The sequence below is a fragment of the Gasterosteus aculeatus genome, chromosome 4 (genome assembly GCF_964276395.1).
Source record: "Gasterosteus aculeatus chromosome 4, fGasAcu3.hap1.1, whole genome shotgun sequence".
Taxonomy (NCBI): domain Eukaryota; kingdom Metazoa; phylum Chordata; class Actinopteri; order Perciformes; family Gasterosteidae; genus Gasterosteus; species Gasterosteus aculeatus.
The window spans coordinates 23,000,108-23,021,890 of record NC_135691.1 but is presented as its reverse complement, the minus strand read 5'-3'; the positions used below and the strand labels follow the sequence as shown (position 1 = coordinate 23,021,890).

The following is a 21,783-nucleotide window of genomic DNA, read 5'->3' as shown; positions in this document are numbered from 1 at the left end:
CTGTTTCAAAGTCTTGGAATTTACCATTTATGGTTCGCACGTGGGGGACAGGGTTGGCCTCCATCCGGCTTTAAAGAAACTGCAACTTTCTCCTGAAAGCCTTCACCAGGCAGTGCATGCCATGTGAATGCAGCACTGGGTATGGTAGCTCCTGTCATCACGGTGTGAAAGGGTTAAAGTGCTTTGAGTGGTTGGAAAACTAGAAAAGCGCTATACAAGTGGAGTCCATCTATCCAGTTTACATCTGAGAGCGCTCGGATGGCCTTGCCTTTCCTCTGCTTTAAGGTCCCATTCCCTTTGAAGTCATTTGCCCAGGCTGAGCCACCTGACAGTTGTGTGGTGGCTGATGTCACAGTGCTCAGTCTCATGGTCCTCCAGGAGTGCAACGGACGGTCTGTGGTTCAATGCCCTGATTAAGTTAACTATTTTATTCATGAAACACATTTGAATGTAGAATACAATGCGAACTCGATCACTTTATCTTGCATCAGCTTTAAAAGTCTGACATCTTTTCCTGTGAGATTTCTACAACCATCGTTTGTGACATTTGTTTAAGTTCCAGGTTGTTGAAGCATGCATTTCCATCCGTGGACAAACCCCTCGCCGCCGTCGTCGTCCCTTTCATTGGCTGCATTGATGCCAGCTCCTTTGTAATCACCAAGTCTTTCATTATCCTGCGTATGAAGATGAGTAACTGGGCTGTGTCGTGGAAATCCAAGCTCTCGTCTAGAGCCACGGGGAGGAATTCAAAATCAGCTTTCTTTTGCAGCTGAAGCTTTAAATTTTCCGCAATTTCTTCAATCCTTCACGTGACTGTGCGTCTGGAGAGCGGCACATTCTCGAATGACTCTTTTTTTCCTCGAGGCCTTGTAGTGCAGAAACAGTCCTCCAAACACCCTTTGATGAACTCCCCATTAGATAATGGTTTACGTTTTTTTCAGATTTGTGGGGTATCCCCAAGCTGATCTTGGCTGCTGCATCCATGGATGTGTGAAGCCTGGTAAAAAGGCCTTGTTGCTTTAGCAGCTCAGCTAGCCAAGCCTCATGCTGCGTTCACACCAAAAGGGAGATTCAATGCAAAGTCAAATCACAGCGTGGTTGCGGAGGAAGCAAAAAAATTTCGCCCAAAAATTTGCCCAACGCTGTCTTGCGAAAACCGATCAGCGTTGTGATGCTCCGCTCGTCATAATCAGCGCCCTGCTTCTCAAGCGTGAATATACTTTATGAAACAGCCTTTCATCAGAGGCAGAAAGGCAGGAAATCAACAAGCAGTGTGCGGTGATGGATGATGTCATGAACCCAAACCCGACAAAATGATATAGTCGGTGTATGACGTACACTTATTTACGATTTATTCTGAAATTCCCAATGAGGTCCTGCGGGCCATACAACGGCGAGGTCTGCTCAAAGCCAAAAGAACAACCCTCAAACGTCCCCCTAGTTCTTTTGTCTCATAGAGATAGAACATATGGAGCTCAAGGCCAAAGGTCGCTCTGTGGGAGGGGCTCCTCACGCTTCTCCAGGTCAAACAGTCACTTTGCCGTTGGAGACGGAGCGGCGCTGGCAAAAGAGAGCAACAAGTCAGCAACAGGCAGCAGCCTCCTCAGAGGTCGCCAGGTCATGCTGACTCCCAGAGGTAGACCATCCATCATTATGACCCCGCCCCTTGAACATGGCTAGTACCACATGGAATCCTCTCCTTTTCTGGAATGAGAGACATTTTAAAACGACGGCATGCTCAGGGCTCTTCAAATGACATCTACCGATTGCACTTGAGGCCGCTAAAGTCTATTGTTAGCTGTCGGTTCCCATCATGCTACACAGTTGGGCGAGATCCTGCCCGGGAACAACAAAGTGGTGGAGCCGTCCAGTGGTGGAGATAACTGGAGCAAAAAGCTACCCCAGGCGTTAAGGAAGCACCAAGCAACTACTCACATTCACTGCTCCTGGATTGATGCACTTTTCTGACAAATTTCCTGTCATTGTTTCTGCAGGAGTTACTAACGGTAAAACCCAGAACGACTGGTACACAGACTACAAATCTCAGAACTCCCCCCCATTTCATTATTATGAAATTAGTCACAAAAATCATTATCAAGAGCAAAATAAAGCTGACCTACAGTGAGGAGGATCCCTTTGATCAAACAATGTGAGGGGAATAGAGTCACTGTTGTGACCATTAATCGGTGTGTGTGTGTGTGTGTGTGTGTGTGTGTGTTACATTACAGCAATGCGTTCAGTGTAGCCGGGAGGAGCTGTCTGAATGGATTACTCTAACAGGCTTAACAGCACGAGGAATACGAGCAATGAGCAGGGGACAAAAATCAGAGAGATGGATGTAATCATTACGTATTGCAGAGGAGGAACTAAAAGGGACGAGCAACGAGAGATAAGAAAGAGTAAAAGAGAAAAATCCATCGCAAAAACAGCAGATTCAGAAACAGATAAAAACAATCGGTCATAGAGTTGTTAAAGTTGCGTAAGATGAACTGGAAATGCCTCCTTTAACATTATAACCAAGAGTGGCAAGATTATCTCTTTGCTTTATGGAGCTATTGTGGGTTGGCACGAGTTGACTGGGATGTGCGTCTGCATGCAGCATGCAGCATGCTCAGTGTCGGTGTGCAGCCTTTGTGTGGACAGATGGTCCAGGCCAGAGGGGAGCTTTAGCCGCCCAAATCCCTTTGTGTCCTGCCTGAGGACACCCCCACCTCGGCCCAGCCTCCACACCTCTGTGCTCCGCTCGTATTCAGAGCCGCCGCCACCAGAGCTCTTTAAAACAAACTGAACAGGCGGATACGACTGGTCCAATGGAGCGGACCCTAAAGAGGATCAAATGTCGCAGTCAACGAGCTGAGCGGGTCCAGAGGTGTGTTTCACGGCTCATCAGTCACCTCATGAGATCAGCGAAGTTCAGTCATGTTTAGGAAAGTCCTCCTACCCAGACATTGCATGACAGTTTATGTTGGAACATGTCAGCCTCGTGGCCCAAACAAGCTTTCGCATAGAAGCCATCACGCCTAGTTATATTTCTGTATCACTTTCAAAATGAGTTGAAATTAACATAAGATAAAAGGAGCGGCAGCAGAAGGTCAACCATCCACATGCCACAGCTGTGACACTGCATGCCGCACAACCGCAACGTCAAGCGCTATTCCTGCTTTGGGGCCTTAGTTTCTCTCACTCTCACACAACACCAATGAGAACCGTTTGAGATACTTCATAGCGCATCCGTTTGTGGACGGTTAGTGCTTCATGCTGTTCTCGGTAGAACGTTGACAATGGAATCAAAAAGGCCGATCCATGAACCTTCTAGCTCTCATAAAAGACATTCCCTTGAGATGGACATGTTGGAACTTGTAGGTGGAGGGGAAACCGTTGCTGCTGTAAGAGGGTTGATCAGCACTGAGCTACCGAAGGTGGTTGTGAATGCCTGTGCTTTAACTGGCCCGGACGCTTCCCCCAGACCCGATAATAACCGTTTCACATCACAGTGATGAAAGGAGCCCGTCGAACCGACCAAAGTAGGGCAGCGGAGCGGTGCGTGACACTCGGGTGTGAGCTGTGATGAGGTGAAATAAGGTGTTAATAAAGGAGACAGAGTACAGGGAAGGAGACAGAGGGAGCCCACGGTGGAGGGCGATTAAGAGGAGAAGCAGATGGTCTTCTGCCGCCAAAAATGTGTGGTAATTGAAGGCGGTGACCAGACAGACCATCATCTGAGAAGTGAAAGCGAGAATAAAAAAAAACCCTCCACGTGTGTGTTCATGCATGTCAGCAACGATTAATGCAAACTAGCATTTTCCCGCTCATCAATGGGATTGTACTAGTTCTCCATTTGCTCTCGTAAATTAATTGACTGTAATTTATCCTTTATTAAAAGGAGTAATACAGGATTAAGAATTACCCAATTGAATAAATACTAAGAACCAAAGTACTGTTCTCATCGCATCCCTACAGTAAACAACACATCTTTGGCCTGAAAAGGCACAACAACTGGTCCCCTTTTGTATTGATACAATACATCAAAAAATATATCAAATCAATAATACAAAGATTTGTTATTTTTTTATAGAAAATGTTGAAATCCTAAGAATACAGTAATATCGCTTCACTCAGAAGTGAAACCGTAGATATTTAGAATCAGCTTTGTTGTTTGACCGCGATCATCCTGCATTAATAAGTCTGGTAAAAATGGTGAGCAACAATCTCTCCAGCAGCTAGGCTGTAGACCCCCCCCCCCTCCACCACCAATTTTCCTTCCATAGAGGTAGTGATGGCTAAGTGGTACACACGTCACACTGCGGTGGCATATGTCCCCCTACAATTGGCCTGCCAAACATCTCCACTCCACAATGCTGCTGACACTAAAATGCATCTGGGGGGAGAATGCAGGGACTATTTCAGGCTCTGAATGCCAGCCAGGGTGTATTTATACCGCTGAGGGCCAATGGCATGGCGAGGGGTGATTGACCGGACTGACAAAGTGGCTCGCTACAAGGAGGAATTAAACCCGCTAATTAGCATTTCAGCATGGGACTAAGAAGCCTCAGTATCTACAAGGAGATTTGTGCACGGTTTGGAATAAGTGAGCTGTATTTGGTTTCAGCTTGGAGCGCAGAGACAGACGGAGGAGGCAACACAAACTATGGAGAAGCCCGAGGCCGGTCTACAGGAAGTCTGGCCCCCTGAGTAGTACAATGGGCTGATGGAAACAAGGCCACGGTGCCACACAAAGAGCAGGGAGGAGGGGAAATCACAGCCTGAAATAAGCAAAGGCAGAGAATGCTACTTGACGTGAGTCACTGCCATGATGGCTGCCTAAAACTCAGGGATTTGGGCACGGACTTGACAAAAGAGCACTGGATCAGCTGGTCTGTTTTTTTCCTACACACACGGGTGAGAAGTAGCTTCATGTAGTGGCCGTTTACACAGATTCTGAACCCGCCTTCCAACTAGGGCTGGGCGATTAGGGGAAAGTCAAACAGAAATATTTTGGACTAAAGATCAGACAAATATTGATAAACTTAGGGTTGCTCATTGGTGCTTTTACCAGGCAGCAACCTCCAGGTCATGAAGCCAATGGTTAAGCCACTTAAAGCTGCATTCCCTTTCATGTCCACCAGGGGGTGACTCCTCTGGTTGTGTAGATGTCTATGAGAAATCAACTCTACTTCAGTAAACATGAGTTTATGGTCTCGGCCTTTAGATTCAAGTCTCCTTTAATACAGCCTAATGCCTGTTGGTTAAATGATGGCTACCTTGTGATTGACAGGTCTCTAAGTCACTCCTCAGCAGTCAAAATATGGTCATTTTTGTTTACTGGTTACAAACAGCTAAGATGGTCGCGGCCAAAATGTCAAAAATCTAGGCTTCAAACTGATATCCACAGCTCATCCGAGACGATAACAAAATAAAAGGAAAGGTATTGATGCATAAGTATTATAGGAACTGCCAATCACATTACAGTAAACCTTATGCTTGTAGATAACAATTTCACAATCACAATTTCTTAAAGCCCGAAGTTATGTTACTTCAGCATGAAAAAAGGACTAAAACTATGAATCAATGATCAAGTGCAGCCCTCTTAAAGATGTCACTTCCAATGATCTCAACCACAATGTCAGCCATTGGTTAATAGTCACTGTGAGTTGCGCAGGACTATTGTTGGGTAGATACTTGACTAACCTGTCTCATAAAAAAGACTACTCAGCAGTTAGGATGGCCTTCTTGATCGGGGCGAGACTCACACAGCGGACGAGTGAATCCAGCAGCTCTTCCTACCCGGCTCATGATGGAAGCAGCTCAGCAGGACTCCAGGTCGCCATGCAGCGCGCCGAGCGTTTCAACTCTCCTCAAAAAGGGGTTTAGTTGAGTGGAGCTGGAGGATACGGGCCGGACTCTAGATTTGTTTACTTCAACAGAAGTAATGGTGGTCTTTGTTGTTATTTGAGAACCGCAAAAGAAATAAAAGTATACATAGGGATAAGTAGAAATAGATTATGGCCATGTAGATTTCTTACCCATTTACTCGACCAGGCAAGTGAAAAGAAACAATGTTGAACTGTAATTTCTACCTTGAGCTGCAACCAGATGGACGAAAAGTAGAGCAGAACCTTTTACAAATTGCTTCTTAATATTTGGATTTGTTCCCTTGTATTCTACAATAGGAGACACAATATTTGGGGATTTTTGCCTTTTGGTTTGACAAAACAAGACATTTGGAGGATGTGAGAAAATCGCAACTTACAGACCTAATCAACTAACTTCAACCGAGTTAAGCCGCACAAACCAGATGCTCAGTAAGTGGCAGAGACTAGAGCTGCACAGCGTTTGGCATATGGACACAGCAGGTGGAATCAAAAACGCTTCAGAAATCTGGGAAATGTGTCACCAAAATAAAACACATTTTTCCACTCGATTAGTGCATTTTAGAAAACAGGTCAATGAAATCACAGCTCACTTTCGCCACACACACACACACACACACACACACACACACACACACTCTTTACTATTTTGAACTTTGGTACAGAGAGGCACAGACAGAAGCTGACCATCTGACTGATGTAACAACAGCTGAGACAACCCTCTATGTTGTTAGAAGGTAAAGAGTGAATGTAATACATGTGAAATTATAAAAATACACGTCTTCGTTAACAGGAGCAGTGGAGGCAGCTTCACCTTCTCACCTCTCATTTACTCCGCTCAGAGGAGACCTTTCCTACACAAACTCTTTATCAGAGCAGCGCAGCCGGGCACGGAAAGGCTCAATCAGAACGTTTCAAACCGACACAGGAGACGGAGACACGAAGACGCCACCACCTTCCCCGTGGGACGTGGGACGGTTCGAGCAGCGGGGATCGCTGCCCTGACGCCCGCATGTAGCATTGCGCGGACCGGTGGTATTCATGTGCATTGCGCAGCTAACTTGGACGGATCTCCTTCAGTGGCCATGCAGCTGCTGTGGTTCCGTTCTCTCCTCAAAGCCAACGCCATGTGCCAGAACAGAGAGGTCGTACCTGCTAACTCGTCCGGTTCCAGTCCGGTGTCGGTGTCTATCCCGCAGATAGCAAAGTAGTGCGCGAAGCGGCAGGGCGCCGTGCCGGGCGCCGCGGAGCTCCCACTCATCCCGGCCACGGTGAGCAGCGCTGGTCCGCTACTGGTCCTCCAAGACCCACATCTTCAGGGAAACCAAACGCTCCGCTCCGGGACGCCGCGTTCCGCTTCGACCGGGAGCCCACCGAAGTTGTTTCACCTGTTGTTGCGGTGCTGTTCGGCTTCCAGCGCCGTCGTGTCGGGGCTCTACGGCTCGCACTGCCGTCCGCGCCGGGCCGGGGGAGCGTTGTGTGGATCGCGGCTCGGAGGAGTCGGCGGGCAGGGCGGGATTTTTGAATCTAGTCCGCCGGCGTGTTAAACCGGTGCACATTTCACATGGAAGGATCTGACCAACAACCGACGAGGCGCCTCCGTGCCGCTCTGTGAACTCACAGTCGGTCACGTTTCGACCGCATCACCGTAAGTAGCCGCGGCTGCACGTGACTGCGCACCGCCTACGTCATCATGTAGCATAGTTCTCTTTGTTGTTGTTGTTATTGTTATTGTGTTACACGGTGCTGCGCTTGTGCTCGGCATTAACAGGTGGTTGTTTTAAATGGGGCTGCAGTCTCTCTATCTACTGAATACGATTACGTTCTGCTGTATGAGTCCATCATACAAATTAAAAGCATGCAGCATAGTGTAATTCAGAACCCTTTTCTTTTGTGTTTAGTTGACATCTTAACACGGAAACTTTATTTTGTACAGTTACTCATCTTTTCTATATTATTCACATGTATTATGTGCTTCGAAAAGTGTTTAAATACCGACAATTTATTTATTAATAATTTTATTAAGACAACAATGAAGTGCACATAAATCTTTAGTGATCAAGTGTTTAAAAGAAATAATGAAAGGTGTTAAGACCCAACTTGATGTTAAAATGTGTGCCACAATCTTAAGCCATAGCTGTACTGCTGTCAATTTAATATGTGACCATTTCAAAAGTGTCAGCACTGCAGCATTTTAGATTTCCATAATTGCATTTCTCCTGGATAAACATGTATTCTCACTCGGCTGGATGCTAATGACAGACATTCACAGTTACAATATTACTCGTAGAAATTGTATTTCGAGCTATCTACAAGTATATTCAAGATACATTTAAATCTTCATAAATTGGCATTTAAGAGATGGACTAAATATATCATGTAGATATCTGAAATGTATAAACTTGTCATTATTAATAAATGATGATCACAAAGAAAATATTAGATATCATAACATTTTTCTTAAGTCCTATATTTGCTGTTCCTGTGTATAAGACTTTCAATTAGAGATATATGAATCCATTCTTTTTCATTTTCTACTGAATTATGACAATTGGAATATTGAAAATGGGAACCTAAATGGGAATTTAGGTATCCACAATGTTCACAAATGAAATTCTGAACATTCCAATACTGAAAATATAATATGAATTGAAGCCAAACCGATATAAATGGCAATGTTTTTTCTCAGAAAAGTGAGATGTCTGAAATGCTCATTATGACGTGAAACAATTTATTCACAAACATTTGAAATGTATATCTTATCTAGTTATTTAATGTTGAAATAAAGATGAACATGTCACAATAGACAGGTTACAAAAGATAATTTGATGCAGACGCTGGTGTGTGTGACCTAAAATGGAGATGAACTGTTTTTACAGCATGTTGTCCAATGTCCCCCTCTGGTGGTGAAACAGAGGAGCACAACGGGACAAACTGCACCGGTTGCCTTTGAAACATCCTATTCATTTTCACGTTGGAACAATCTCTGTCATATAGTCAGACAATTACTATATCAGTGGTTCTCAACCTGTTTAATGATGAACCCCCTATAAAATATGTGATGACAGGGGGCGTGTGCCAGGTTGGGTCAAAGCATCCTGGTATGGGGGATTTTTAGGATAATAAAATTGAATAGCGTACTGAATATAAAATCTAGTTCATGAGCCACACTTATTCAAGATTTATGAAATAACTATTTTAAAAGGATTTTTTAATGGATGTTGATTTCTAAATTAATTTTAAAAAATCTTCCATATCCACTGAAGTGCCTTTTGGTACCCGCATTTGAGAATCACCGTACTAATCAACACAAATGCATTTCTCAAGGAATTGGGACATTTATTCTTTTAAATTCCAAGCCATCGGTTGAAAGCCTTAGAAGACAGACCAGAAACACAGTATTTCAGTCCACATGTTACAACGGTTACCTTTGGGAACTACAAATGATGTTGAAAACTCTCTGTACTGATTCTGATGCATTATTGTATTGATAGAGCATCTCACTCCAAAGACGTGGGCAGACTTTAAGGTTGTTGGTTGGCCATCACCCGCCCTGCTGAAAGGTTCTGCAGACCAGCTTCAGGTCATTCATTTTGACATCTATGACAGGGGTATTAAGGGGACCGAGGAGGGAGAGGAGCATTTCTTGTTCCAGTTGTTCTTTGTGAGAGGGGGGAAATAAAGGGTCTTAATTAGTTTGCCTGGATGTCGTTTGATGTAGATTTTGTGATGCCATGAATCATTTCATTACAGTGCATGTTTCTTTGAGGAACTTCTGGGTTCCGAGGCTACAATCTTTGTTTCCCCATTACGCTAAATATTTCTTGAATTACCTTTGTGGAGATTTCCATTTTCTCAATTCTTAGTTCAGAGATATACAAGCCTGCTGTTACTAGTTATACTGAATTGAGCTATATGGGCATATTTATGGGGCGCCGTTTGTCGCACGTTCTAAAATCCTGCGCAGTTTTGGTACATTTAGCATTATCATATGAAAAAAAAAGCACGCCAATATTCATGTCACTTTGTCAAACATTTAGAGAAATTCATGTAAATTCATGCAATAACTTTTCCAAGGATTCCAAGTTGTTAAATAATATAAATGTTAAATGTAAATATAAATGTTAAACGTAAACATTAAATATAAGTGTTAAGTGTAAATATACATCTTTAAGATAAACGTAGATGTTAAATGTTGAATGCAAATGTTAAATATAAATGTTACATGTAAATGTTAAATGTAGAATGTTCATTCTACAGATCAGACTTGATCTGTAGAGTGAACACAAACACGCCCTACGCGTGCGAACAGTAGGGGTGTAACACCGGCTCCAGCCTCCTCCCTCGCTCAGCAGCCCCCCGCTGTCGCCGGATTTCTCCTACTTAAAGTTACAACACACAGATTGATTAGTCCCACCTGAGGCTGATTATGCCTCCCCCTGAACCACTCCCTTCTCCGTCCCCCTGCAGCCGAGCCAAACCACGCCCGCCACCACTGATGTCATGCGGGAAGGGGGGTGCACGGGCGAAGATCGTCGCGCAACCCCACTTTGACCGGACCATTGCCGATGATTTGACCGCAATCGTCCGCGCACGTGCACCGTTTGACCGCGGTCGACGGTAATAAATATTGTGCTTTTTTTCACCATATGATAATGCTAAATGTGCTACATTTTACAAACGGCGCCCCATACATATTAGCTGTGTCCGGCGCATGCTTCTGCGCCTGCGTCTTTATTGCCCCGTGCATCGCCACTGCTGCTTTTCAACGCACACACATTTGTCCGGTATTTTCCTCCACAACTTTGTGCACCTCTCGACCGGCAAACCGGCGTTTGCGGCGATCTCCCTCCGTGAATCCAATCCGCTTCTACAAGCAGTCATCATATTTACGCATTTCTTCCGACAAAAGTTCTTAAATCTGATCCGTTCTCTCGTAAACATTCTTCGTTTTAATAATGGCGGTGTTGGGCTATGAAAGCGGAAATGTGAGACTCCGTAAAGGACGTAGTTAGCGGACCAATCGCAGCCTGGTGCGCTGCGGGAGGCTTGCGTCGAAATAGCTCGACACACGCAAGGACGCAACGAATCAGGAAACATTACCAAAATATGCCAAACATACAAGGAATTTGTCTTGGCGGTTAGTGCGCGACAGTAGACAGACAAGACAGCAGTGCACAAGTAATAAAGTAAAATGAAATGCTGATGCAATGGGTTAGTAGAATAAGGCTATGGGTTAGTATAAAACAAGGGAATAAAGTTAAAAATTTTAAATATTAAAACTGTTAAAAAGAAAAATATTAAGCATAAAGTGCACTAACAAACAAGTAACAAACAAGTAACAAAGTGATGAATTACAGTACATTACTCCTTACAGTACAAGGTGTGAAAAGCGACGCAAGGGACACGCAAGGGGGGATTGCGTCTGCGTCGCTCTGAAAACGCAGAAGCATAAATCAGGCTTTAATGTTATAACTAAGAGCAGTTTGTTCTTACGTGTATTTAACACAACTTCGATTCACAACAACGTCACGTAAGCAATTTCATGAACTAAAGATGTTTTATATTATGACATTTATATTAGATATTCAGGTGAATCCTATTACTTAACGTTACATTTGAAAGTGAACTCCGCCCCACTGTCGGCTTACCTGCCTCCGTCCTAAATAAATCACATCCTCGCCGACCGTGCTGGGATATCCTAGGCCGCTACGGATCTATCAAATGTGTCCTCCAAACCGGCTCCTGGGGAGCTGCGTCCCTCGACCGCGTTCGGAGGAGCCGACGGAACAGGACAGCAGTCGCAGTGACGTATGTGGTCGACAAATGAGTCCTTAAGGATGCAGCCTAGCGGCATTGGGACACAGCTAATGAAACGACATTGGACGTGCACCGCTCAGCATCAATACGTGTGGATATCTGCAATGGCAGCGTTTCGAGCCATTTGTAGAATTCTTGATTTGAATGGTTAAAAAAAAAAAACATTTGTGCATGTAAATTTGAGACACAATTGGGATCAAGGGTTTGTGCAGTATGTATTACAATGTCTCCCTCAATTGGTGAAGCAGAAGAGCACACAAGACAGTTAATTTCACACTTTATGCATTTTTACATTGACGCTTTAAAAAAAAGGTCACAACATTGCCCAAAGGAATATTGCCATCGTTTTTGAAGTAAAAAAGTAAGTAAAATGTACAATTATAGATATAAAAAAAAAAAAAACATCGAAACGCCCAACAAGTTTCAATTGCATTTAGAGAAATTACATTTAAGAACTTAAGAGTTGATTAACAGTTAAAACACAGAAAGGTTTTGGAAAACAAAAGACCCAAACAGCAACCGCGCTCGATTTGGAAGTGAGACGAACTTTTCTCATGGATGCAGTCGTGGAAGTCATCTCCCCTTCCTCTCCCTGCTGGGACCTACGAGGATAGCTGGGAACAGAAACAAATTGTTACACTTGGAGCTGGTCGGCTGGAAAATAACTTCTAATCGTGTGTGTGGCAGGGACGGACCACGCTAGAGAAAATAGTAAGCATCACCTTTGGTTGGCTTTGCCACGTTTGACTTCTCTGCCCACTTGTAACCCTCACCCACTGAGTTTCCTAAAGTAGGAATAAGGGTTAACATGCACTCCAATTAGGCAGATTCAAATGAAGTCATTATATTCAAATTTATTATTAATAGCTTATTAACAACATTTGAGAGACTTTAAAATTACACACTTTCTTTTTGGGAGGCCTGTTTTCTGTTCTTTGTCCACTGAATGGCATCATTGGTGGCTTTCTTCATCATGGTGGTTGGAGTCTTGTGGGACTGGCGCTTCTTTCTGGGAGCCCTTTCCCTACCAGGCTTGTCATGGAGACCAGGTCTGCGTCTGATGTCGCGTGACAAAGGACTGTTTGGAGACGCGCCATTCACTTGTTCCTTTACATAGCCAGTGGCATTGAGCTGCACGGTCTGTGCTGGGCCTTTTGTGGGCTTGGATGACGTTGCAGGGCTGCTGTAAGACCACCGCCGTTTAGGTGGACACGATTGTTCTCTGGGATTAAATGGAAGACTAAAGCCCTTTAGTGGAGACAAACCTTTTGAGTAAGCAGACCTTTGTTTGCCTACATGACAATGTTCACCTGCGGAGGACGAACTAATGAAGGAGGTGGATGGGCCTTCCTGCGGAGGTAAGGAGCGCCGTCTTGACACCATTGCAGCTTCGGGTGGGAGCAGATATATTACTTTATTGTTTTCACAGAATGTTACCTTTTTGCTGGATGAAGTGGGGGTCTGGACTGACAGAGATTTATCTTTACGCGGCTTGTGAACTACAGGTTCTCTTAAAAGTGTCAAGCATGCTGTGTTTCCAGAAGGCTGTGCAAGAAAGCGAGGGATCACAGGCTCTGCATTAGCAGTTCCACAAAGACGGTCTGCAGATTCACCTGCCTGAATCCTGGCAGATTCACCTGATCTGCTTTGTGTAACATCACGGTTACCATCTGATCCTGATGAGGTAATTTCTTCTGGAATGGCCTTTTTGCTGGAATTGCCTTTAACCACTTCTTTAGAAGCATGATGACCTACCACGCTTTTTGACAATAGTTTGTGTGCCTGGTGCGGTACCTGCGCAGAGACCCCTTTAGCTTCTACCAGCTGCTGACTGAGAGACAGGTAGGAGCACGCAGCCTCTGTTGCTCCTCTGAAATGTGTGTCATGAAGGTCAGACTGGCGTTGTGGCGAGTCTGCTAAAGAAAGTCCAGTTTCTTGGAGCTTTGCCTCAGCAGGTCCACACCCTCTGTACGCAGTTTCGAATCCAACACGTGGGGCCTTGCCGTTGGCTGAGACGGCAGATATTTCCCTGCTAAACTCTTCACAGTTTTGGGGGTTGTCATCCTCTGCATCAGAGTCGATGATTATTATTACCCCCTCTACTGCGGAACTCTTTTGTATGTGGGTCTTGTGTTGAACATCTTTGGTTTGAATAAACTGCTCCCTCTTCCCTGTACTCTGTGACACATCAGCGAACGTGTCCTGCATCTCTTCTTCATACACCGCATCATCTCTGGATTGGCGTGGTGCTGTTGGTGAGCAAGCAGATGCATGTGTGTTCTTTTGAGATTCAGTTCTAGGCGAATGTCTCTTTTGTTGACTGCATGAGGCATCAGCAATGTCTGCGCTTGCTGTGCACCCTCGTTTCCGCTTTCTTTTAAGAGTGGCTTTGCATATTTCAACACTTTCATCCTCCGTGTCAGAATCCAAGACTATTATGTCCTCCCTCTCTACAGTTGAAATCTGCTTGGAGCCACTGTGTTTGGCTTCAGACATCCGTCTAGGTTTAGCCCCTTTAGGGCTCATTTGGTCTTTTAGGATATTTGTGACCCTATTGTCCTTACCCTCTTCTTCAGACATAAAATCATCTGTCGCTGAGGGCACAGTTGCTGAGCCTTTCCTCATCATCTTCCTGGGCACAGTCAAAAAGTTGTGTTCTGATGCAGAGGAGTAATCACAACTGTCCACAGTGTCAGAGCTGTCTACAGACTCTCTTCTCTTCTGAGGTGTTGATACAGCTTCCTCAGAGTCCGTTTCATGTACAAGGGGGCTACTGCCCAACGTAAACTCGCATTGCACAGCTCGCAGGAAGCACTCCTCCGTGTCAAACACCGGCAGCGAAGGAAAAGCAGTTTGACTTGCGCCCCTCGGTCTTTCTTGGGCTCCCGTTTCCACCACTTCTAGGACATTTGTTTCGGAGCTATCCTGGTTTTCATCTTCTGGTGCATATTTAAGATGGATTACGCTTATAGGTATGGCTAAATAGTCATCCATTTCGTCGTCAGTCTCATCCTCACTGTTCAAAACAAAGGACGGACTGCATGAAGCAGAGGGGACCGTTTGTCTCCCACAATCACATTTAGGACAGAACCTCCTTTCAAAACCATCATCCGTTTCAAAATAAAATGAGCAAGAGCGAGAATGTTGTGCTATAGCAAGTGTGTCAATGTAATCATGACCCTGCACGTGTCCATGTCCTGGGGAGTGCCTGTCGCTGGTTGCAGTTACAAGAGTAGGCGTAGCGGTTTCTACAGCCTTACTTTCTGCTTCACTTGTGTCATCAAAACTTGCAGGAGAGCTTAATTCCCATCGATCGGTGTTTGGTAGTTTGGCGGTCAAATGTGGCATGTCATCATCTGAAATGTCTTCATACAGTTCATATGCTTTCTCAGCCTTTCCTTCACATAGCAGAGCAGGTTTTTGGAGCGCCTTAATGGGTACTGATGTGCCGGAGATAGCTTGTGAACTTGCAAAAGCAGCGTCCTCCCTCGCACGCCTCGTTTGGCTGCTCTGCTGTTCACTTTGGTTTGTAGGAATTGATAGCATATTAAGAATGGCAGTTTTACAAACTGAAGAATTTGAAGTTGCAGTTCCTTCCTTACAGATGTGATGATGAGAATTCTCATGGTTAATCTTTTTCTTTGCTTTTTGATATTCCGAGAGTGATGACAATCCGAAGGCCATGGGACCGGACTCTGAACTTGACTTGGTATGATCAGCAATAACCTTTGTATTGTCCGATCCTACAGTCTCCACAGTGTTCAGGGCTGCATATCCCTTCTCCCTCTCGGTACAGACACCAGGCCCTATTTCCACGTCATCCGAATATGTGTTGACATTTAACCACAAACGCCTGGATTCTTCTTGTGACAAGTTGCGGTTGAGCTGGAAACTGGGCCGCTTCTTCCTCTGGTCCTTCCAGGTTGTTCCAGGCACTGCTGTGAGAACCCCGAGACTCTCAGCTTCATTCTTTGTGGAAGTGGCAGCAACTTTCAGCATTTGTGGATATTCTGTGGATGCAAAGAGATTAAGGTTATCCATATTCCCATTCCAATATTGTTGCAGTATGACTTTAGAAATGTTCTCAGACTTGGTAATGCAGTCTATATTCTCCAGGATGGAAAGGAGTTATTTCAGTGCAGTTGATGATGCCATATTCTTCTAGTACTTTTTAAACCATTTCATTATACTTACAGATGAATCAATTTAAGTCATCTGAATAAACAGGTTTGTAATTAGCAGGCAAAGATCGTGTTTTTTTACCAACAATTCAAAAACTACCAATGCAGTCTTGACTACATATGATTTTGTTAGGACTTTAGTCATTTTACAGCAGTGACTTGTATACCTGTTGAAGGTTTCTCCGAAGCAGCTGTAGAAGGATCATTTGGCATGCTGCTTTTAGAAGCTTCCTCTTCTTCAAGTGCTTTCCCAGCTGCAGCAGAGGGCTCTTCAGTAGCGACACACTTGTCTTGCCTCGCCACATCTTCCTTGGAAGCTGCCGTTGTGTAGAGATGGGACTGCATTGACAGCAGCATGGAGTTATTTTGTTTTTTAAGCATTAAATATTCAGAATACAACGCAAGCTTTTTTTCAATAATGGCATGTATGGCTTTCTTTGTAGGCGGTTTTGTTTTTTTGTTGTGGTTAGATGTCTGGAGCCTGTGAGAGGGAGGAGACACCGGCACAGAAGGAAACTCCAAATGATGTAGGGCTTGTGTTCTCGTCTGCCCACAGTCTAGAGCAGTTAGTGAACCTTCAACTGGAAGACATCCATGGGGTCCTCGCTCAGCATCATGAATAACTGTATTGAGTTCCATGTTGGCATTGGCTTCCTCTGGGCAAGAGCCGCTGGTGAAAAAGGATTTGGATTCAAGCAGGTTTCCCGTCCTTAATTCCAACAGCAGTGGACACCTTTCCTGTGCAGTCATAGAAGAACCTTGAACTTTAGGAGGGGTCTTTGCTACGTCAAGGCAGTCTTCCTGGAGCGCTGCAGATTTGCCACCAGCAGAAAATTCACAAGTCAAATGTTTTCTTTGCTGCAGTCCAGTCTTGTTCAAATTTGACGCATTCAGAAAACGTCTACTAAATTGTCCCTTTGAACATTCCCTTCGTTGTTCACTTTCATTAACAGATGGTCTTACAGAGCAACCATGATTCGATGTCCCATAACAACCGCTGTGCCCGGCGGTGACATGTGCTGATGGATTGAAGGCAGTCTTTGTATTGGCCAGTGTGGGCGGCTGAGATCCAGTGCTCACCGTCCTCGCCTGTGACTCCTGTTGGTGGTGGAGTCCCTGTAAATTGATTTGGGATTGTTTAAAGATGACCTGCACCCGGGCAGGGCTGTAAGCCACTCCAAGCTCCTCGGGATATTGAGTGGCTACCATATTGTTTTGTATTTCATTGCAGGGTGAACCCAAGGTAAGGGTGGCCCTGCGATGATCTGACCTGATGACCGAGGTCCAACGGTATTTTGGTGCTGGATCGTAGAATACAATTGTCCTTGGCTGTGTGTACATCCAGATTGCATCGCATGCAGATCAATCTTTGAAACGATGACATCCGTGTTTCTGAAATCTAGAAAAAAAAGACAGACGGGACATGTGTAATTTGTTGGATCCACACACTGCATTGTCGTCCTTTTCCACTGCAGAAACCCAATAACACTGAGCAAATAAAGCAGCAACCGGTTTTTTGGCAGTAGCGCAAAGTGGTCGGTGGTAGGATCCTTTTTCAGAACGGCACAAGCCAATCTCAGTTGGGTATTCAGCGACATGCAAACTCCATGCAACGTTAAAGGAGTATCTTCATGACCATGGGTTTGCTGTACATGTTTTTTTCTAACTTTTTTTGACAATCTGGCACAACACAGTGACTTGCAAGTAGTGCAGCGTCTTAGATAAAGTGTTTTAATGCGAGGCTTTAGAAATGAACAAAAAGGGATTCTGTAGTTGTTCATAAAGCCTGAAACGGGTCATTTTGGCCAATATTTTAGAAACCGACCGCAGCCAGTTCAGTGTTTCCCCATCATTATAACATGGGTGTTCCTCCGTCACGCGGAAAAAGTCTGCAAAGAGAAAACAGCGTTACACTGCATTTTCATGAGGAGGAGGGTGGTCCATGTCGCTAAATACCCAATTGAGATCGGCTTGTGCCATTCTGAAAAAGGAACTTTCCACCGGCCACTTTTCACACTCAGCGCCACTTTAGACGGCGCAGTGCAGAACGTCCAGCTTCCAACTTGTTCCAATATTTGTAACCTCTAATCTGTAACTGCTTATTATATGCAGGATCACAGAGGCCTGGAAGTTATCCCCGCCAACAATGGGCAAGAGGGCAGGTGCATCCTGGACATACAGCTGGGGCTCCCAGAAGTGAAGACGTAGGCCTTTAGACACAAGGCAGTCTATTAACTTACTGCCAATATTGGTTCTGTAAAGCAAAATACACCAGGCCTGGGTCCACAACATCGGTTAGGATATGTTAAAGGGCTGACTTGTAAAAATGATTAAAGTAAAAAAAGTTTTTGATGGGGCATTTTTTCAACAAGTAGTAAAATTATTGCAGACGATTGCTTTGTCCCAAAATTCTTCAGAGTTATGACAACGCGACAGAAAACGACACCTACACAATTCATCGCTTGAGACTCCTTGAGCCAAAGTTAAACCATAAGTTCATTTAGGGAGAGGGAATCAACGAACGTTTTCAGCCGCTTAAGTTTTATATGAAATGTAGTCTTCTGTAATGTTCTTTTTACAAATACAAAACAACCATATTACACCAACAATCGTACAATGTATGAAAATGAGTGATAATATTTGGTGGTGCGATAGAGTAGATCAATTTTTACATTTAAATCTGTCAAACATTTTAGTCCTCTTATTTGCCTTCTTTGACGAAAGGAAGCAAGGCTTAAGCCTAGTTTATGCTTCTGCGCTTTCAGAGCGACGCGTGTCCCTTGCGTGCCTTTTCACACCTCCTTGCGTGCGTCGACACATTTTTCTAGGCTTGCATCGAAAGCGACGCAAGCCTCCCGCAGTGATTGGTCCGCTAACTACGTCCTTTACGGAGTCTCACATTTCCGCTTTCATAGCCCAATACCGCCATTATTAAAACAAAGAATGTTTACTAGAGAACGGATCAGATTTAAGAACTTTTGTCTGAAGAAATGTGTAAATATAACCACTTCTACAACCCGTCAATGGCCTCTGATTCATGGAGGGAGATCTCCGTAAACGTCGGTTTGCCGGTCGAGAGGTGAACAAAGTTGTGGAGTGTGAGATGCATGTAATGGTAAAACATGCTGTAAACATTTGTCTGGTGCTAAAAGCCAGGTCTCAAGTGTTTGACCCTGATGTGAGTCGGCATACAGAGAAGAGGCCCAGCACCTGGCAGCATGGTGCGCCAACAACAACCTGGCCCTCAACACCAAGAAGACCAAAGAGAATTGTGGACTTCCGGAAGAAAACTGGCACACACATCCCCATCCATAATCAACGGGATGGAAGGACAGCTCTCACCCCAGCTACAGACTGTTTGCCCTCCTCCCCTCTGGGAGGCGCTACAGGGTGCTCCGTTCCCAGACCAGCAGGTTCAGGAACAGCTTCATCCCTGCGGCTGTCACTCTGCTGAACTCTGCCCTGCCCCCCCCCACACGCACACACACACACCTCCCTCAGTGACTGTACTTCCCCCCCTCCACCCTGGCTTGACTGCCACACCCTCCTCCAGCCACTGAACATTTGCACTGTTATTGTATATCCATTTCTTACTGTTCATATTGCATAACTATTTCTTACTGTACATATCTATTTATTCACTTATTACACTTTACATATGCACATACTCTGCACTTTTTGCTATTTTGCACTCTGGTTGGATGTTAAACTGCATTTCGTTGCCCCAGTACTTGTACCCTGTGCAATGACAATAAAGTTGAATCTAATCTAATGTGCAGAGACAGGAAGATTTAGGGTTTGCAGCGGTGTCTGAAGAAGGGGGTTACCTTGCTCTCACAGACCGTCGATCAAAGGAGCATTGTGCGTTACCCTCATCTTCACCGGAGTTCTTATCTCAACTTGATTTGTGGCTTCTCGTAACTGGCACTAAGGACGGTCTTCATGTGTATAAAAACTCTGCTCGGAGACGCCATTACACAGAACGCTGGAATACGTGTGTTTGACCTCCTGCTTGCAAGCAATAGTTAGAGCCAGACATCTGCGGAGAAATGCTCATCTTTTTATCTTCTAAATAAATGTTAACTTTAATTGATCAGCGTGCTGGATCCTTCTCATCAACCAACTCGGGGGGATCAGAGATCCCGACAGGAGGAAAATGCGGGACAAATGTTTCCACGATGAAAGCAGCAGTGGCGATGCACGGGGAAATAAAGTCTATGATAAACAAATAAACAAACCAACAACTTCCACACAAAGACGTGACTCTCTAGGTCGTCTTCAACAAAAACACGTCACTCCATCTGTTCTGGAGGTGAATTGCTCTGCAACACACGCAAGACTTTTAGAACCATGAAGCAGAAGCATGCGCCAGCCTTTAGTGGGCACACACGCACATCCGCACAAACCACAAACCGTGGCAACAAAACGAAAAGAGGCAACACAACGAACCTAAAATCTCACCTAAAACACAGCTATCCCACAGCGACGCCCGGCCGTCTGGTAGCGGACCGAGACGCCCGTCTCTCCCAGCAGCACTCGATACTAAAATCGGTTTGATGCTATGTAGTTTAGCGTTTCCCCCACTAGTGTAACTGAAAAGTGTGCAATTTATTAATAAAAGAAAATAACCTTTTTTTTTTTTAAATACATTTCGTTGTTATTTTTACACGCATGGCTGTTCCACACGAACATGAATATGTCGCACATATGTCCGTGTGAGCTCGCACCGGAGTGACTGGCACCCTCCGGTCGGCTGAACAGTTTGCCTGATTATTTGTGGATCACAATGAAACACACAATGACTATTCAAAAGAGACCTTTTGTATTAAACATTAAGAATAATTGTGGTAAAACCGAAGAGGTCAAAGAATGAGAAGATCTAACGTTGAACAAAAACAAATAGTAACAAATCTGACGGCAATAAAACCGAAGTAACTTTCCTTGGAACACAGCGTTTGATCTTCTCATCCTTTAACCATTGTATTCGGGATTGAAGTGTGAAACTTTGATTAAATAGCCGCTGTAGGCTATACATGGATTAATGAAAATGAATCTGCGTGTAGTCATTACACTCCCATCGAACTAGAATGATTTATTGATGTTAATTAATAAACTCTTTCTTGTTTCTTATGTTACCTGATATATGCTCGCATCGCATGACTTTTACTAGAAGAATCTTCGTACTTGCGGTTTGGTTTGCGGTAGGCACGAGCCAATTTACGGAAGTGAAAAGTCGGTTTAAAACAAAAAACGTTGTTGTTTCCGTTAAAGGAAATACAATTCTCTCTCTCGCGCGCGCGCCCTATCCATCTATCGCGGCAGTTCCGCTCCGATACGCACGCCCACATTCAGAAATATGGCGGGTTAATCACCTGAAAAACACGTTTATTTAACACGTCTTTAGGTTTCCGCAACCAACTTCACTTACCGTGTCACCGCATCTCACCTAACGACAGACATTCCTCTGCGCTTCCTCTAAGACCCACACAAACGGCTGCGCCCCTGGACGTTATAAGTCCCGCTATGGAGGGAGCTTGCGTGTCCCCGGTCCACAAGCGTCCACGGGATTAACTTCCACGAGATTTGTACAACTGACCTCGTTGTGTTCGCGTTTCCTGCTGCGCTTCTAGTCCCTGAGCTCAAATTGGGGAGAGGAAGCAAACCCAAGGGATATATATGAAGCTCTGGGCGGGCTCTGATTGGTGGGTTCTAAGGGCGCCTATGATTGGTCGGCCAACGTGTCAGTTCATGCTGTGTGTGTGTGTGTGTGTGTGTGTGTGTGTATATCTATATCTATATCTATATATATATATATATATATATATATATATATATATATATATATATATATATATATCTATATATATATATATGCTCCCCTTCATCGTTAGAAATAGATCTGATCCGATTAA

The 21,783-nt window shown here is 44.5% G+C and overlaps 2 protein-coding genes across 12 annotated transcripts in view; both read right to left on the bottom strand.

Moving 5' to 3' along the window:
* Positions 1-8,298, bottom strand: part of LOC120818418 (DENN domain-containing protein 5B) — a 45,784-nt gene extending 37,486 nt beyond the window's left edge. For all 7 annotated transcript variants that reach the window (XM_040175466.2, XM_040175467.2, XM_040175469.2 and 4 more), the window contains exon 1: positions 7,023-8,298. In XM_040175466.2, the coding sequence (XP_040031400.2) occupies positions 7,023-7,131 (109 nt within the window). In that variant the 5' untranslated portion in view covers positions 7,132-8,298. The remainder of the gene's footprint in view (positions 1-7,022) is intronic.
* A 3,657-nt stretch (positions 8,299-11,955) lies between these two features.
* LOC144382948 (uncharacterized) lies at positions 11,956-21,606 on the bottom strand. Of its 5 annotated transcripts, XM_040175460.2 has the most exons (6): positions 21,300-21,606; positions 17,142-17,270; positions 16,039-16,987; positions 12,596-15,700; positions 12,413-12,475; positions 11,956-12,304 (listed from the first exon to the last, which is right to left on the bottom strand). In XM_040175460.2, the coding sequence occupies exons 2-6, from the start codon at positions 17,253-17,255 to the stop codon at positions 12,264-12,266; spliced, it is 4,272 nt and encodes a 1,423-aa protein (XP_040031394.2). In that variant the 5' UTR covers positions 17,256-17,270; positions 21,300-21,606; the 3' UTR covers positions 11,956-12,263. The 5 variants fall into 5 exon arrangements, with proteins under 5 accessions (XP_040031394.2, XP_077957506.1, XP_077957504.1 ...); XM_078101380.1 differs by having other exon boundaries at positions 16,039-17,270; positions 21,468-21,558; XM_078101378.1 differs by having other exon boundaries at positions 16,039-17,270; positions 21,300-21,540.
* Between the last annotated feature and the right edge of the window lie 177 nt (positions 21,607-21,783).

What these genes read in the sequence shown, in the direction of transcription:
- LOC144382948 (XM_078101380.1), bottom strand. Translation starts at nt 17,212, where the DNA reads ATGTACACACAGCCAAGGACAATTGTATTCTACGATCCAGCACCAAAA. An exon ending in TTCGGAGAAACCTTCAACAG is followed by an intron (nt 15,701 to 16,038) that starts GTATACAAGTCA and finishes TTGCATCCACAG; the next exon opens with AATATCCACAAATGCTGAAA. An exon ending in CGTGGCAAAGCCAACCAAAG is followed by an intron (nt 12,305 to 12,412) that starts GTGATGCTTACT and finishes TTCTGTTCCCAG; the next exon opens with CTATCCTCGTAGGTCCCAGC.